The 17,875-nt window shown below is 43.0% G+C and overlaps 1 protein-coding gene across 2 annotated transcripts in view; it reads right to left on the bottom strand.

Annotated features, from left to right (window-relative positions):
* Positions 1-17,875, bottom strand: part of XPO6 (exportin 6) — a 111,011-nt gene that overhangs the window by 19,734 nt on the left and 73,402 nt on the right. Inside the window, exons 10-14 of one of the 2 annotated variants that reach the window (XM_007186336.3) lie at positions 16,518-16,626; positions 14,984-15,076; positions 13,759-13,828; positions 4,956-5,115; positions 1,434-1,526 (exon numbers count right to left, since the gene is read on the bottom strand). In XM_007186336.3, the coding sequence (XP_007186398.2) occupies positions 1,434-1,526; positions 4,956-5,115; positions 13,759-13,828; positions 14,984-15,076; positions 16,518-16,626 (525 nt within the window). The remainder of the gene's footprint in view (positions 1-1,433; positions 1,527-4,955; positions 5,116-13,758; positions 13,829-14,983; positions 15,077-16,517; positions 16,627-17,875) is intronic. The other variant, XM_057528636.1, reaches the window with a different exon arrangement.

Raw genomic sequence — 17,875 nt, 5'->3', positions numbered from 1 at the left:
CGCCTGCCAATGCAGGGGACACGGGTTCGAGCCCTGGTCCGGGAATATCCCACATGCCACAGGGTAACTAAGCCCGTGCGCCACAGCTACTGAGCCTGTGCTCTAGAGCCCGCGAGCCACAACTACTGAGCCAATGCACCTAGAGATTGTGCCCTGCAACAAGAGAAGCCACCGCAATGAGAAGCCTGGCAGTGCGACGAAGAGTAGCTCGCCACAAGTAGAGAAAGCCTGCATGCAGCAATGAAGACCCAATGCAGCCAGAAATAAATAAATAAAAATAAATTTATTAAAAAAAAAAACCCAAAAAACAGCAGATGTGGCAAAATATTTATCATTGATGAATCTAGCTTGAGAGTATAGTATATGGGTGTTCATTCTATTTTCCCCTTTTCTATAGATTTGAACTTTTTCAAAATAAGTTAGGTAAGAGAAGGTACTATGTACCTTAAAGTAAGAAAATATAAATATTATTTATATTTAAATATAAATAAGACTCTCTTTCTATTATTTATCTAATTTGAAGCTCAAGAATGCTCTAGAACAGGAGTCAGAGACTTTTTCTGCAAAAACCAGAGTATAAATATTTCAGGTTTTATAGGCTATCCACTCTTGTTCAGAAATATTCAACTCTGCCACTGTAGTGCAAAAGCAGCTCACAGATAATATGTAAATGAATGGGCATGGCTGTGTTCCAATAAAACTATTTACATAAGCTGGCAGTGGGCTGGATTTGGCACAGGCCATAGCTTGCCAACTCCTGCTCTAGTCTAGAGCAAGCCTTCTGGGCAGTGTAATCTCTGGGATATGGCCCCATCTCCAGTCCCCATTCCTCTATCCCTTCCATATGTCACTTTCCTAATGGCTTTTCACTGTCTGTAAAGTTTCTCAAAGTGTGGTCCCTGGATGCCCCGCTTTCAAAATCACTTGAGGTTCTTGTTTAATATGCAAATACCCGAGGCTTATGCCATCCTGCTACAATCAGAATCTCTGAGGGAATATGTTTCCCAAGCAATTCTCCTGTACCCTGCAGTTTCAGTCACTGGTCTACAGGGTAAGAGTAATGGCATTCAAGGTGAAACACTTAGTCCTAACATGCCTATCCAGCCCCACCTCCCGCCACACCAACTGCTCAGCACGTCCCTAACTGTGTGACTCTGGAACACTTCTGTGGCTTGGCTTGTGCTGTTCTTTCCTCCTGAAATGCCTACTCCATATACCTTCTGCTGCCAGCTCTCATCTGCCCGATGAATTCCATTCACTCCAACCACCCCGGCCCCAAGATATCATCAAACAATCTTTCTCCTTCTAGGTTACGAGGTGGGAGATTTTCATCTTTTCATGGCAGCCACTACAGTCCCTTTTTACCTGTAAAATCATTTGGGGCTAGACAACAAAGTCTTTCTGAGAATACATGAACATCTAACTATACTTACACATCAATGAGATCAGGCTTCAATACTGATGGCACAGCAGTCTCAATGTTGTACAATTTTATCTGAGATCCATACAAAGTGACTTTGACCAGCCTGTTGGCAAAGAAGAATATAAGAAAAAACATTCAGCTTATGGACTAAAATAGACAAAATGGACTAGGTACCAAGGTCTCGAGGACAGACTTCTTTTCAATCAAAAAGAATCCAGGGACTTCCCTGGTGGCGCTGTGGTTGAGAACCTGCCTGCCAATGCAGGGGACACGGGTTCGAGCCCTGGTCTGGGAAGATCCCACATGCCGCGGAGCAACTAAGCCCGTGAGCCACAATTACTGAGCCTGCGTGTCTGGAGCCTGTGCTCCGCAACAAGAGAGGCCGCGATAGTGAGAGGCCCGCGCACTGCGATGAAGAGTGGCCCCCGCTTGCTGCAACTGGAGAAAGCCCTCGCACAGAAACGAAGACCCAACACAGCCATAAATAAAAAATAAAAAAATAAAAAAAATAAAAAAAAAAAAAGAATCCAGACCAGGTCTTCAATTTTATCCCAAAGACATAATCTGAGATGTGCATAAAGATTTATATACTAAGATACCAACTAAAGCATTACTTACATTGAAAACAATATAAATATCCAACACAGAGAACATAATGTAATGTAACAATATATACAATAAAAATGATTAGGATGGAAATTTTTATGCTATGTGTATTTTACCACAATAAAAAAAATTAGAAAAAAAGTGAATGTTTCAGGCGGATAGGTATATGACAAAGAAAATACAGCAAAATGTTCACTGTAGAATCTATGGGTATTTCCTACACAATTTTTTAACTTTCTGAAGAGTTGAAATGGGGTTGGGGGTTGGGAGGCCACAAAAGTTTCTAAAATAGATTAAGGTATTTTTAACTTCAAGCACAATTCTTTGAGAAGCAAGTTACTGAGCCCACTGGTTGCCCAAGGGCTCACTATATATCAGTACAAACGAACATTAAATACAGTAACTAATAGCCAGCTCTAGTGGGAAATGGGAAATGCGTCTTTCATTAGAGACAGACATTCCTTTCTGAGTAAACATAAACAAACAAACCAAAAAAACTAGAGACCTGGCTAGGTTCTCTCTGTGCTTACTCTGTAAGGAAACCTGGGAGCAGGTCTGAGGGGGACGCCAGGGAAGACGGTGCATGTTTCTCTCCCCCAATCCAACAGTGAGGAGAGTCTCAAACTTCACTGAGCATAAGAATCAACTGGGGAACTAATTACAAATGCAGCTCGCTGGTGCTGCCCCACAGACTGACTCTAGCATTGAGGGGGGTCTGGAAATGTGCATCTTTGAAAAGCAGCCAGGGGACTCTGATGCATGTGGACCATACTCTGAAAAATGCTCCGCTCTGATGGTGGGGAGAAAGCAGGACTTTGTTAAAAAACCACAAGCTTGAGCCACAAGTTATTCAGGGTTGGGGAGCAGTCAGAAAGACGTATTTCCAGTCAGTCAAGGAAATAAGGGTAAAAGAGCCAAGGGTTCTCAATCTGAAGACCTAGGAAGCGGGGTGTGGTGGTGGCAATACTAGGCATCAAATCAGTCACCATCAATAAGTAAGACGCCAATGTGCAGCCAGTATTTAATTCTTTAAGCTGCCCCACATTTTTCACATTCATACAATAAGTGTACAGTTCAGTGGTATTAAATATATTCACAACGTGCTACCACCCCCACCATCCATCTCCATCACGCTTTCATCTTGTAAAATTGCACCTCAGTACCCATTAAATAATAACTCTCCATACCCCTCCCACCCCGGCAACCAGCCTTCTACTTTCTGTCGCTATGATTTTGACTACTCTAAGTACCTCATATAAGTGAAATCATACCGCATGCGACTTTACATTCTGTTTCTTCATTCAACAGCATTCTTTAACGTTGTTCTACACTAAAAATGAACATCTTTTAATATTTCTATGTTTAGCAATCTTAATATTAGGTTTGTTTCATGTAACCTATAAGTGAAAACACTGCTAATCACAGTGGCTATTAAGATCACATAGCCATAACAAGGAAGCTTCTCTCACACTTTATTCTAAATGAAGACAAAACAGCAAAGTATCTTTACGGACTGAGCCTGAAAACCTAAGCAGTGCACAAAGATGTATATATAAGGACCTATAAAATAGCAATCCGGGATCTCTGAACAGTCATCTCACTATGAAGTTGAAATGACTGATGGATATAATATATTGCTTAAGTTTAAATTAAATATAGATTTCAGACAGAAGGACATGTTCTATTCCTACTAACCATCAGTGGAAACAGGCCTAGTGCAGGAAAAAGAGGAAAAAGAACTTGAAGTAGAAGCTCTGTGGTTTGGAAAGAGCACAGTATTTGGACTCAGGAAACTGGTTAAAGTACCTGTGCTCCCACTCATGAACTGTGTGACCTGAGGTAAGGCACTCACCACCCTCTCTGGGTCAGAATTTACTCAGTTAAATGACAATACCTGTCCCTCAAAGAATAGAATGAAAGAAAATGTACAAAATTACTTTTGAAAATTTCCTACTACTGTATGCTGCTTTTATTATTAATATTAATCTGGCTTTTCAAGATTTATTTAAAATTCTTAGTTATCACTGCTTTTAAGCTAAGAGTAACAGTTTAAAAAAAATCTGGCATGCAAGTAATTAGGCTTGAGCCCCAGCTACCCCTCATGTGTTACCAACGATACAGCTACTGGGTAAATGAAAGCACCAGGTGTCTCTCAACTTTCGGCTGGACCCACACCCACCCAGTTTTGATCGAATCAACTCACTGGTTACCTTGAAATGATCTGAAAACCTCCTGTCGCTTTTATTTTAAGCATATGACTTTTTAAATGTATGAGTTCATGCGAAGGGAGGGGGCAGACTAGGTAGTAGGAAATGGTCTTCAACAAATGCAGCCGTAAACCCTGTGGGGGACCCTCGAGGAAGAAGTAGTAAAAGGAGCTTGGTGGTGGGAAGGCTGGGATCCACCCCTCAGGTCAGGCTTGGAAGCTGCCCAGTTTCAAATCCTCAGGACCCTAAGAGGACTGGAAAAACCAGTCCCATTCTAAAAGGACCAGAAAAGGTCCCACCTCTGGCATCTGACTGCCTACTCGGACGGATAGTGCCTACTGCCTACTTGTTTGTCCTTTTATTAATATGGCTTTCTTCATGTCTCTTTATGACCTCACCTGGTTTCTTCTGAGGTTATTCCTGTCTTTAAATATGAGATCTTCTATGAAACAACAGCTTATATTTACTGTTTGCTACACACTAGGCCCTGTGCTCAGTGCCTTACCTCATGTAATTCTCACAATAAACCTACAGGATACTACGTCCACTCCATTTTACAGATGAGGGACCTGAAGTTCAGAGAGGGTCAGTGACTGCTCCACACTCCCCTGCATGTGGCAGAGCCTCAATTCACCTGGCGCCAGAGCACAGCTGCCTGGCAACAGCTGTTCCTCACACAAGCAGGTAAGCTGAGCTCCATGCTGTAACTGCCAACCCACCTCTCCACCACCGTGAGGGCGTCGCTGAAGCGCACGGCGAACACGTCCCCGATGAAGTACTCGGCTAGGCGGCCCACAGCCTGCAGGAGGGAGCTCAGGTCTCGCAGGGAACAGTGCAGCCGCCGGCAGTCGTTCTCTGCTGTGATGTTCAACCTGTGTCCTGGAACATAAAACTTCAGATGGTTTTTCAACAGGAAGAACATGCTTTAATTACCACTACAGATAACTGCTCATCCAGGCAAGCTACATTCAGCAAAACCAATTTTTGAAACATAGCAACCCACAGGCTGCTTCCCAGTACCAAGCAGGGAAACTGGGCAGGCTCCACCTGCAGCCAGACCCACATGCACCCAAGGCCAGAGGGAGAAACAGAGACAACAGACAGCCCGGGCTGTGCTCACATGGACCGATCTGATCCATGACTGGATTCCTCTTGACCCTGTGAGGAATGACACCGCCAATTTTACATACAAGGAAACACACCCAGGGGGGCCCAGTAACTTGCCTAACATGGGTCGTATTTCCAGGGCAGAGCTAGACTCCTAAGCTAAGCCTATGCGACTCTGCGGGCTTTCTGCAAATGGCCCTGGTGCAGAATGGAGTCTCCATGGGCTGACAGGGTTCAAAGAACAGGGTGCACTCAGCACTCCACCCCAGGTTCGCAGGTAGCACAGTATGGACCAAAGGCACAGGACCTGGGATTCAGAAGACACAGGTTCCCTGCCACGTGCAAGCTCTGTGCCTCAGAGAGCCCTCTAAGTCTCAGTTTCTTCATCTTTAAAATGGAAACAAGCACTACTATCTAATTCACTATAGTAAGGGCTGAATTAGAATGTGTAAAAACCCTATAAACTATAAAACATTATTCAGTGTTTGTAATTAATAATGAATAACAAAGAGCTAGTGATTTTCTAAGGCCTGAAACTTCCCCTCAACATTTCTTCAAGCTGAGCAAGGAGGAAACAAAGATGAAGGGCAACAACATCCTCAATTCAGCCACCTCCTTGCCCTTTGGACCCCTCTACCCACACAGGTCTACAAAATATATTAATTATTGCCAAGCCAGAGAAAGCGCTCTCCGTCTGACCAAGTCCTCCTCCTGCATCCAGGAGGAGGGAGGGAGGGGTAGTAACAGTAAGATCACTGCCATAGGGCACCTGCAATCCATCCACTCCCTAAATACTTTTCAAACCTTCTCCTGCCACTGCCACTTCAGGATTTTACTCTGCTGCAGGCAGGAACCTCCCCCCATGGCACTCCACGGCATCTTCCTAGAACCCAGATCTAAGCACAAAGCTCCCAGCAGGCAAGGTGCCAAACCCTTCTGGGGCTCCCTCTGGCCAAAAGGGAAAATCCCAACCTCCCCAGCCTCAGCTGAGGTCTCTGTGACTTCGCCTCCTCCTCCGATCCCACTCTATCACCTGGACCCACTGATGACCCCCTGGTGCCTCGTCTCTGCACAAGCTGCGGTCTCTGCCTGGAGTCCCCACGTCACTCTCTGGCCACGCACACCTCAACAGCCCTCATATAGCCTGCAGGCTCACCTAAGTATCGCCTCTCCTGGAAAGCCTTCCCTCCTCCCCACTCCCCCAACAGAGGGAACTCACCTCCCCTCCTACATCCCCCCAGGGCACTCCGTGCACATAAGGAGATAAACTACTGATTTATAAGTCTGTCTCCTCACTGTGAACTCCTTCGTGGTGAGGGGCTCTGCCCAGCAGCCAGCACGGCACCTGGTACAGAATGAGTGACCACAGATGTACAACTGAATTCGATACACAGAACAGAGAGCTAACTAGAGCAGCAGAGAGAGTCCTGGGGGCCTGAATTTTCTCATATGCCCTTGGGAGCATTCACTTTACTATGTAAACGTGAATACGGATAAGCGACACCTGTGGAGAAGAAAAAGTAAGGATGACACCTAAAAGACTGGGGGTGAAGCAGCAAGTTCGATGCCTCAGCTCCTACACTGACTTCCAAGTGCTGAGCCTGGAAGAGAGCCTGTGACAGCCCCGAAGGAAGGACAGGAGCCTGGAAAAGGGGACACTGTGATCAGGGCTTGTTACAGTGGGTCACACCCCAAGGAGCAGAAGAACAAAAGGAAGGGGCAACTCAAGCAGAGAGCCAGTGACAAAGCCGGCCCTGACCTGCCCGATCACCTGTCCGCTTGCAACACTCCCCGTGGAGAGCAGAGCCTCGGTGCAGAAACACCCAGTGGGCTTCTCAGCCTCAGACAGCCCTGCCAAGGCCGCTGGGTGGGCGTCGAAGGAGGGTGGGCCAGCTCCCCTAGTCAGAGCAGGAGGGTGAGCGTCCCACACCGCCAGCCAGAGAAGCCCACAGAACACACAGAACCAAGAAGTGGTTCTGGTCGTGCTTGGTCACATGAGAGCGAAAAATGCCTCTCTCCTCTCCTCTCCCAGTTAACAAAAGTGCCACAGTTACACGCCTTCTGAATGTCAAGGATGTTCAGGGTTACTGCTATGGAACCGAAGCCCAGAGTAAATGAAAACCTGTTGTTCCACCTGTATGCACACCAACCAAGCCTTAGGGCTCTGTGGGAAATAAACCCTTAAGAAAAACATACCCTGGAACTGGATGTGGTGGTGGTACAGGCTTCAAAAGAGATGAGGCCAGCTATTCTTTCAGAGAGCAACGTGGACAGGTTTCGAATCCGCATCAGTAGCCCCTCACTCTCCCTGCACGCACCTATCCTCATCTTCCACCCCATCTCCCACAGAGCTCTACCCTGACGAGTTGGTTTCAACTTATTCACTGTACTAAATACCAAGAACTAGGTACCCTTAGGTACAATCTAAGAACTAGGTTCTTAAATATTTTAAGCATGAAGGAAAACATTCTGTGTTTCTCTTTTAAAAACCAAACCAAAACACCACCCTAAATCATGTTTCCCTAGTAGATGGTCATAAGACAACTTAAAAGTCATGGGGACCATTATTATTCAACATAGTTTTGGAGGTTTTAGCCACAGCAATCAGAGAAGAAAAAGAAATAAAAGGAATCCAAATCAGAAAAGAAGTAAAGCTGTCACTGTTTGCAGATGACATGATACTATACATAGAGAATACTAAAGATGCTACCAGAAAACTACTAGAGCTAATCAATGAATTTGGTAAAGTAGCAGGATACAAAATTAATGCACAGAAATCTCTTGCATTCTTATACACTAATGATGAAAAATCTGAAAGTGAAATTAAGAAAACACTCCCATTTACCAATGCAACAAAAAGAATAAAATATCTAGGAATAAACCTACCTAAGGAGACAAAAGACCTGTATGCAGAAAATTATAAGACACTGATGAAAGAAATTAAAGATGATACAAATAGATGGAGAGATATACCATGTTCTTGGATTGGAAGAATCAACATTGTGAAAATGACTCTACTACCCAAAGCAATCTACAGATTCAATGCAATCCCTATCAAACTACCACTGGCATTTTTCACAGAACTAGAAGAAAAAATTTCACAATTTGTATGGAAACACAAAAGACCCCGAATAGCCAAAGCAGTCCTGAGAACGAAAAATGGAGCTGGAGGAATCAGGCTCCCTGACTTCAGACTATACTACAAAGCTACAGTAATCAAGACAGTATGGTACTGGCACAAAAACAGAAACATAGATCAATGGAACAGGATAGAAAGCCCAGAGATAAACCCACGCACATATGGTCACCTTATCTTTGATAAAGGAGGCAAGCATATACAGTGGAGAAAAGACAGCCTCTTCAATAAGTGGTGCTGGGAAAACTGGACAGGTACATGTAAAAGTATGAAATTAGAACACTCCCTGACACCATGCACAAAAATAAACTCAAAATGGATTAAAGACCTAAATGTAAGGCCAGACACTATCAAACTCTTAGAGGAAAACATAGGCAGAACATTCTATGACATAAATCACAGCAAGATCCTTTTTGACCCAGCTCCTAGAGAAATGGAAATAAAAACACAAATAAACAAATGGGACCTAATGAAACTTAAAAGCTTCTGCACAGCAAAGGAAACCATAAACAAGACCAAAAGACAACCCTCAGAATGGGAGAAAATATTTGCAAACGCAGCAACTGACAAAGGATTAATCTCCAAGATTTACAAGCAGCTCATGCAGCTCAATAACAAAAAAACAAACAACCCAATCCAAAAATGGGCAGAAGACCTAAATAGACATTTCTCCAAAGAAGATATACAGATTGCCAATAAACACATGAAAGAATGCTTAACATCATTAATCATTAGAGAAATGCAAATCAAAACTACAATGCGATATCATCTCACACTGGTCAGAATGGCCATCATCAAAAAAATCTAGAAACAATAAATGCTGGAGAGGGTGTGGAGAAAAGGGAACACTCTTGCACTGTTGGTGGGAATGTAAATTGATACAGCCACTATGGAGAACAGTATGGAGGTTCCTTAAAAAACTAAAAATAGAACTACCATACGACCCAGCAATCCCACTACTGGGCATATACCCTGAGAAAACCAGAATTCAAAGAGTCATGTACCAAAATGTTCATTGCAGCTCTATTTACAATAGCCAGGACATGGAAGCAACCTAAGTGTCCATCATCGGATGAATGGATAAAGAAGATGTGGCACATATATACAATGGAATATTACTCAGCCATAAAAAGAAACGAAATGGAGGTATTTGTAGTGAGGTGGATGGAGTTAGAGTCTGTCATACAGAGTGAAGTAAGTCAGAAAGAGAAAAACAAATACAGTATGGTAATACATACATATGGAATCTAAGGAGAAAAAAAAAAAGGTCACGAAGAACCTAGTGGCAAGACGGGAATACAGACACAGACATACTAGAGAATGGACTTGAGGATATGGGGAGGGGGAAGGGTAAGATGTGACAGGGTGACAGAGTGGCATGGACATATATACACTACCAAATGTAAAACAGATAGCTAGTGGGAAGCAACCGCATAGCACAGGGAGATCAGCTCTGTGCTTTGTGACCACCTAGAGGGGTGGGATAGGGAGGGTGGGAGGGAGGGAGATGCAAGAGGGAAGAGATATGGAAACATATGTATATGTATAACTGATTCACTTTGTTATAAAGCAGAAACTAACACACCATTGTAAAGCAATTATACTCCAATAAAGATGTAAAAAAAAAAAAAAAAAAGTCATAGTGACCAGGCCTGCCCCTCTTCCCCTTTGGCCCCTGCATCCACGCACACATCTGAAGCATGGCCTTCCCCCAGCCTTGCCCCTCCAGCCTCTTCTTGGACACCTCAACTGAATACTAGAGAGCCCAATGCCTCTTGAGGGAGTCTTCCATCTTTGGACAGCTTCGTCAAAAACACAGGGGCCTCCCTATAATTGCTCCTTATTACCCCTGGTCCCGGCCTTTGAGGGGAGAAAAACAAGCCTAAGCCTGCTGACACATGACAGTCTTGGGGAGATATGCAGAGAGGGGTCACACTCTTGCCAGTCTCCTCTTGGCTGAAATACACCCCAGGGCCCCTTCCATTTTCTGTGTCACCCTCCCTCGAGAATCCTTGCCATCCTGACCACTCCCTTCTAAACCGACCCTAATTTGTCTGACAAAAAGCAGTACCTAGAATGAAAAACAGCTCGCAACTGCTATGTGTGTCTTAAACTATTAGTTTGAACCATATGAAATTGCTGATATTTGACTGTTTCTGACCTAAGAAAACTGCAATTCCATATAATTCAACTTAATACATATGTGCCATCCAAGGTTCATATTAATCAAAATGGCAGTTGGCTCTTCCCTGCTCCGTCTGCAAGGCAGACAGACATACAGGCAGTAAGTACCCTAAATCAGTCTCCAGTCCCTGCCCCCCAGCCTGGAAACCACATACTACCACCACCACCAAAAAATCATGCAAGGTACCACACCTCAACCTGAGGGGGCAGGCTAGAGTTCCCACTGTGAAAAGCTGTTCAGATCAACCCACATTTTCTCCTATTTGGCTAAGGCTTAGTTCCCTCCCTCCTCCAGTCAACAGCACAGAACATCCGCAAAGTGGAGCCTGCAGGGGAGAACACTGCTACGTACAGGTTTCAGAGACAGAAAATATCATGGCCACACTGAAGTCCTATCTTACAGAAAGCAAGTCACCCTGCAGCTGTCTAGATGTACCCTAAGCCACATCCAAAGAACAGCTCACTGGCAAATCACTGCCCTGGAAAGAAACATCTTAATGTTAAATATAATTTGGTCTTTCTTTTTTTTTTTTTTTTTTTGAGGTGGGGGAGGCTGGGAGATAAAGGTATAAAAATTAGCATTTAAGGTATTCCACTCTGAGAGAACAAACAAGTCATAAACGAACCTAAGCAGAACAAAGAATTTAAGTCCAGAAATCTATATATTGTAGATGGAGCAATCTCTTAGGCAGGCAAGTTTGCACAGCTAAACAGAAAAATTAACAGGGCTGCTTAGAGCAGAAATATTGCCCCAATGAGGGAAGATCTCAGTAAGGAGTGGCAGAAGCCAATCACCTACAAAATGGATACCTGAGGGCCACATAAGGACACAAATGCAGCACTAGGGGCACAACAGGGCTTTGAGGATTTCTCAAACCACAAAAGGGACAGACGAACAGCGAGGGCAAAGGATGACTCCCAGGGGTAAGGGAGGCACAGCGACTGACGTACCTAGCACAGGGACAGCATGTTTTGCCTTGGACTTTACTGAGGAAGTGGAAGCAGAAGGATCAGCAGAAGCAGAGGAAAGAGTAAGACTCCCATCTCACAGGCTCTGGAATTCAGGCCGGGAGAAGGTCAATGCAAATGAAAGGAACGGGCCATAACCCATCAGGGGAAAGAGAACGTAGTTTCTGGTAAGAGGCAGTAAAGCTGACTAATATAGCATGGAGGTTATATGAGGGGTAAATGACCATGGGAACCAAGGAACAAAATGTACTCAGAGTTTCCATTTTTTAATAGCCTTTGTATTGGAAACTTGGCTTTTGCTTTGTCATGGATAAGAGAGCTCATTTTAAAACAGGAAATAAGGATTTCTCTGGCCTGAGAGGTTCTGCCACTGGAGTATATGCACCAATGATCAGTGCTAGGGATGAGGTTTAGAAATGACCTGGAAGAGCCAAGAGCACTGTGAAATTGCCAGTAAATGGGCGGCAATGAGAGCAGGCATATGATATTTCATTTAGGGAAAAATCATTCAGATTATCCTTCTCAGATAAGAAGCTCTAAGTTATCAATTATGTCTCAGAAAAAGGACTTAGGAATCACTGCAGATTTTCACCTGAAGACCGACTCAATGTAATGTAAAAAAAGTCAGCTACTAACACTGACTTTAGGGGTCAATTTTGGGGGAAAGGAATACACGCTCAACTTTTTTTTTTTTAAGATCAAGAATGTCTTTAGGGTCCTGAGTATATTCTAATTTGAATAGTGGCCCTGAGGGAGAGATCACCACAGTACGATTTTTCCCAAGAATGGATTCTGGAAACATCTGTAGCATTTGTACACAGTCAAATGTCCATTAATGCTGACAGCATTTTACAGGCGCATTTGCTTTGAAAAGTGGTCTTTTTAAAGTTCTGCATAAGCTGTTCTTACCCTATCTACACAATCAGGGCCTAAAGCTGGGGCATGCCAAGTCCCATCAACCTCCTGGGGCCCAGTGGATTATTTAGAAGCTAATATAGTCATGGAAACAAGCCGTCACAGGCCACCAAGAAGGGCAGCCTCAGAAAGAGCCTCTCGGGGAGGCTCTGCCACAAATAACAAGCTCATCCAGGCAATGGGCTACACCCTGGACAGCTCTGTGCCAGGATGAAACAAGAGTTACACAAGAGAGGGGAGCCCGGCCAGGGCCAGGCAGAACTCCTGTAAGGAAAACTGTGAGGAAGAGCAGTGTGAAATGACGTGTGTGTGTGTGTGTGTGTGTGTGTGTGTGTGTGTGTACGTGTGTGTGTGTGTGTGTGTGTTTTCAGCTGGCAGAATGAATGTCAAATTTTGGTTAATTCACCTTTTTATCATTCCCTATTATACCATCTTGGTACTAGCACCAACAAGCCACATGGCCTTGGGTAAACTAACATCTCTGAACATTAATTTCCTCTTCTGTAAAACCGGAGAACTATTATTAGTACTTACACCTCACAGGCCAGTTGAGAGAATTAAATAACAAAAGCAAACAACATGGTGCCTGGCATGCAATGTGTGTTCTACAAATAGAAGCTATTATTTTATCATTATTATTAACAAAATAACCAAAAAATGCTAACCCTAAACCCCAAGCTGGTGAAACCTGCCAACAGCAGGCCAAAATCTTTCCAGCCGGCTACAGTCAGGGCTGCTGACACAGGAGCGCTAACAACCCCCCAGGGTGAGCTCTACCAGCCCACCTGCTGCAGAGCTGCTCCCATGTCCTCCTGATTCTAAAAGCCAGAGAAGAACGAACCCGTCGCAGGAAAGTCCAAGGCCATTTTTTGCTAGCGTACTAGCTGGCTTAAAGGACACAGAGAAATATTCTAATCACTAGGGTTTTTCAAAAGTCCTACCTCTTTGCTCCAAACCAGCTTCCTTTCTCTCACTGAGATGCCTCTTTGGAATATGCGGTCACAGCCTCATCTCTTACCTCCCCCAAAGCTCCTTTTTAATCATGATTTTTTGTGTTTTTTTTTTAAATTTTCCCTGTTTAGAAATGGAGAGAGAGGGAGCAGTAGGGAGGGGGCAGTGGAGAAAGCATGTTCTGACAACACAGAAGGCAGTAATTAAATATCAGTCCAATTTTTTCTGAACATTAAATTAGAAAATAAAAGCCAGCTTACCTGACGCTGAAGTAACTATAAACTGCTGTAACCCCAGATAAACTTCTAAATTGTCCTGAAGAACTGGAAACTGAAAACAAAGAAACAAAGATTTAAAAACAAAAAAAAAAACACCATAAATGCGAATTGTAACAGCATTTCAACAATGAAAGAAGTACCTATGGTGGGGAGGAACAGGATAAAAAACTTTTCTCTGGGAAGCTTTATATGCAGCCAAGAAGAGGTGGCACCCTTCAGCACCTCCCACCCCAGACAATTTCTACAATTGAAACCACCAGTTAATATTTGGAATAAGAAAGAAAATAACACACCAGTTTGATACTTTTTCTAAACAAAGCACTGGATGCTGGGTATGATTATTATGACTATTATGTTCTTAAAAGAGGACATCAAGCCCCCAAATGATCTACACCTTCTAGAGCTCTGAGACAGGGCCCACCTCCCTTCAAGTCCAAGGAAAACCCTGCCTTTTAAAGAAACAGCAGATTTGCCTTATTAAAGTGTATGGCAGAGTGAAAAGACAGCCAAATTATTTGGAGTCAGTTTGCCTTACTCATTTAGCAGACAGGACCTTCATAACCAGAGCTCTACCTTCTCTTTCTAAAGCTGCTAACTCACCATTAAGATAAAATGAAGACGTTAATACGACAGGTCCCAAAGAAAGGCAGATGGCAAAATAAAATGGCACTCTCCATAAGAGAATACAAGATATAGCTGGGCTGTGCAATGCAAAACTGACCCCAATAAATTATCTTGCCTCTAGAGGAGAGATGGACTTAATGAAATCTCCTCAAATAACAAATACCACTTAGTAAATGAAATCAGTCCTTATGACTTAAGGATTCTAGCACATAAACACAGGCAGAGAGTACCCAGCAAATAATTTGTCAAGAGTGAGCTTTACAAAGGCTAACTTTTCAACGATGTAATTTTTATAAATAAATCTTCCACTTGGCTTAGCCACTTCTGAGCTACTGATGAAAGCATTAGTAAAATTCATATTACACCCAAGAGTTTAGGAAAGAAAAACAGAGTTTCCAAAAGTTGATTTTAAAATATCTGGGGGAAATGTTAACATTTTTAAATTTGAGGGTCGGTTATGGTAATTATTACTCTGTTTAAAATATATACATTTTATAATACTGGTGAGCAAAAAAGCCTTACTACTCGTGCTATATGCAGGGAAATAATTAGGCTCTTCGTTCCCCTCCAAGTGGTGAGTTACCAGTGTTGAGAAGGCGTGTGTGGGAAGGAGCTCCATCACTTTGGCCACTACCTCCAAGCTCTGGCGTAAGTACCGCTGCCACTCTGTCTGCTGCTGCGGGGCAAACACAGAAGGATCAGCTCTCCCAGACAGGCAGAGTCTCGTCATCTTCCCTGCCAACCTGTCCTCAACCTCAAGTCCACTCTCAGACATAAATATGTGAAGAAATAGCAAATCATGGAACCAGGTTATTTGGTACTTTAAAAAGGCTCAGCTAAAAAAATTTTTTTAATCCAGTGAGTTAATTTCACAGGAAGCTATTTCCTCAAAAAGCAAATGATCCACATAGAATGACCTACTTTTCTCCCTACTGTCATAGGAATAAGATATTTTTAAAAAGTCACCTGTGAAATGCTCAAGTCCCCTTTACGTCATCCCAGCTATAGGAATTGGTTCATTACTTTCTGAGACAGCCCGTCACTAAGCACGTATAAGTATAACCAAGCACACCAGTGCCAGGCAAAGTACGGTCCTCAGACAGGCAGCATCAGCATCTCCTGGTGGTTTGTCAGAAATGCAAACTCTGTGCCCCCACCCCAGACCTCCTGAATCAAAGTCTATTTAACAAGCTGTCCCAGTGATTCTTATCCAGGCTACAATATGAGATGCACTGGCCTATATCAAACAGGTAACGGGAAGTGAAGCTAAAATTTACCAAGCCTCTGCCACCCACCAGGCATGTCGTCAGTACATCCACGTGTGCTACCCTCACATGTAACTGTCAATACAGGTCAGTTCAGATATATCCTTCACCTTTTGGGAGATGAGGAAATTAAAGCTCAGAGAATTTCAGTGACCAGACCTCTACCTCTTTCCTACCCAGGGTTGCAGAGATTCAAATCCAGGCCATCTGATTCCAAGTACAAGGCTATTTTGAACCCAAATATGGCTTCCCTCAAGGTCTTGACCACACCACAGTGGCTGTTATTTTGAGAGTCATACAGTGACCTGAAATTTTTTAAATGCACGGTGCTTAAGAAAAAGGAACACTGGAGTTGTGTCCTTACAGACATTTTCCTTACAAACGTTGGGCACACCAGCATCAATAAATTCAAGATTGATTTTAAGAGATATCAGTTTACAAAATATATATAGTCAAAAGAGACATCCTTTCATTCTAGCCTTATCATTTAAGTATCTCTTTAACTATTTCCACCAGCATCCAGCTAGCTTTTATTTGTTGCCCAGAGTGTGGGTGCAAGGCAGGGAAAACAGGAGGTAGATGCAGAGTCCTTACTAAACCACTTTTCACTGTATATATGGTTTCTCTACTTACCTCTCTAGTCCATATAGGTAAATGCCTGTAAAACTTTTTTTTACAGTTAATGAACCCAAAGAGACCAGTCGGATACAATTTCAAATGCATAACTCAAACCGTAAGACCACTCTGGCTTAAAAATAATCTCCAGAGCAAAGGGCCACGGATTCCAAGGCTCCATTTCGATTCATACCACAGCATGACAATGATTAAGGTCAATTAGGATGTGCTGCTTACATCGTCATCCAGTGTCTCATCATCCAACTCCTCCAACTGGGCCTGGTTGTATCTGAACTGGATTCGATTCAACACCTCCGTGAGCAAGAGGACTAGGGCGTCTTCGTACCTATGTGGCAGGGAGAAATTCAATATCAGATGAAAGCAGGCTTTTAGCCTAGGATTTCAAAAAGGCCTCCTGTACTGTGAAGGGAATGGTGTCTGTGTTGGATCACCATACACAAGAAGCATCTAAACTAAACTTAGTTTATGGTTTTGCAAGTGCTATGTGAGAGTGGAACAGTAGCAGGGGTGTTTGTTTATTTATTTAACTATGTTCCAGGCACAGAACATACTGGATTGAACCTTCTTGATGGATTGAACCTTTTATCATTATATAATGTCCTTCTCTGCCTCAGGTAGCAATTTTTGTCTTAAAGTCTATTTTGTCTGATATTAGTATAGCTACCCTTGCTCTGTTTTGGTTATTGTTTGCATGGAATATCTTTTTCTATCTTTTTACTTTAAACCTATTCGTGTCTAAAATTCAAGTGTCTTGAACAACATGTAGTTGGATCATGTTTTTTAATCCATTTTGCCAATCTATGCTTTTTAACTGGAGAAGTTAATCCTTTACATTTAATGTAATTACCGATAAGGAAGGACTTACTTCTGCCATTCGTTTTCTCTATGTTATATCTTTTCTTCCTCAATTCCTCCAGTACTGCCTCCTTTTGTGTTAAATAGATATTTTCTAGTGTGCTATTTTAATTCCCTTGCCATTTCTTTTACCATATATTTTTAAAGTTTTTTCCTTAGTGGTTGCCCTGAGAATTGTAAGTACTATATATAAATATCTATTAATTTAATGATTCAGTCCTTTTAACAACTGTGACAGGTAGGTGGTATTATCGGTACTTAGAATCTGATGAGGAAACTACAGTTAACAGAAGCTAAATAAACTGCCCAAGGTCACAAAGCTAGCTGGTTTGAACCCAGAGCTCCCTAACTCAACATGTCATGTTCTCCTCTCTACACATAAACCACCAACAGGCTTGGAGCCTGCTCCACCCACTCCAGAAAACCTCAATTCTAGTCAATTTGTAAGAACACTTAAAACCTAAAAGGAGAGATGGAAAAAGCCTAGGGGAACCCTGACCCTTTGATCTATGTCTAAGAATAATTTCTCAAAGAAACATGTGGAGCCCTAGGCTTGGATATTTCCCACATGTGATAAGAACTCAGAAGACACCATAGTTCTATGTGACAGTTGCTACCACAAGGGCCAACAAACCACTAATTTTCAAGAACAAATCAAGTAGCCGGAACACTTGCCTGTCCTGAAATGTTTCTACGGGAAGTTCAGAGCTCGTCCTACT

The sequence above is a fragment of the Balaenoptera acutorostrata genome, chromosome 15, assembly GCF_949987535.1.
Source record: "Balaenoptera acutorostrata chromosome 15, mBalAcu1.1, whole genome shotgun sequence".
NCBI lineage: Eukaryota > Metazoa > Chordata > Mammalia > Artiodactyla > Balaenopteridae > Balaenoptera > Balaenoptera acutorostrata.
The sequence above is the reverse complement of the archived record's forward strand: the minus strand, read 5'-3'. Positions and strand labels throughout refer to the sequence as shown.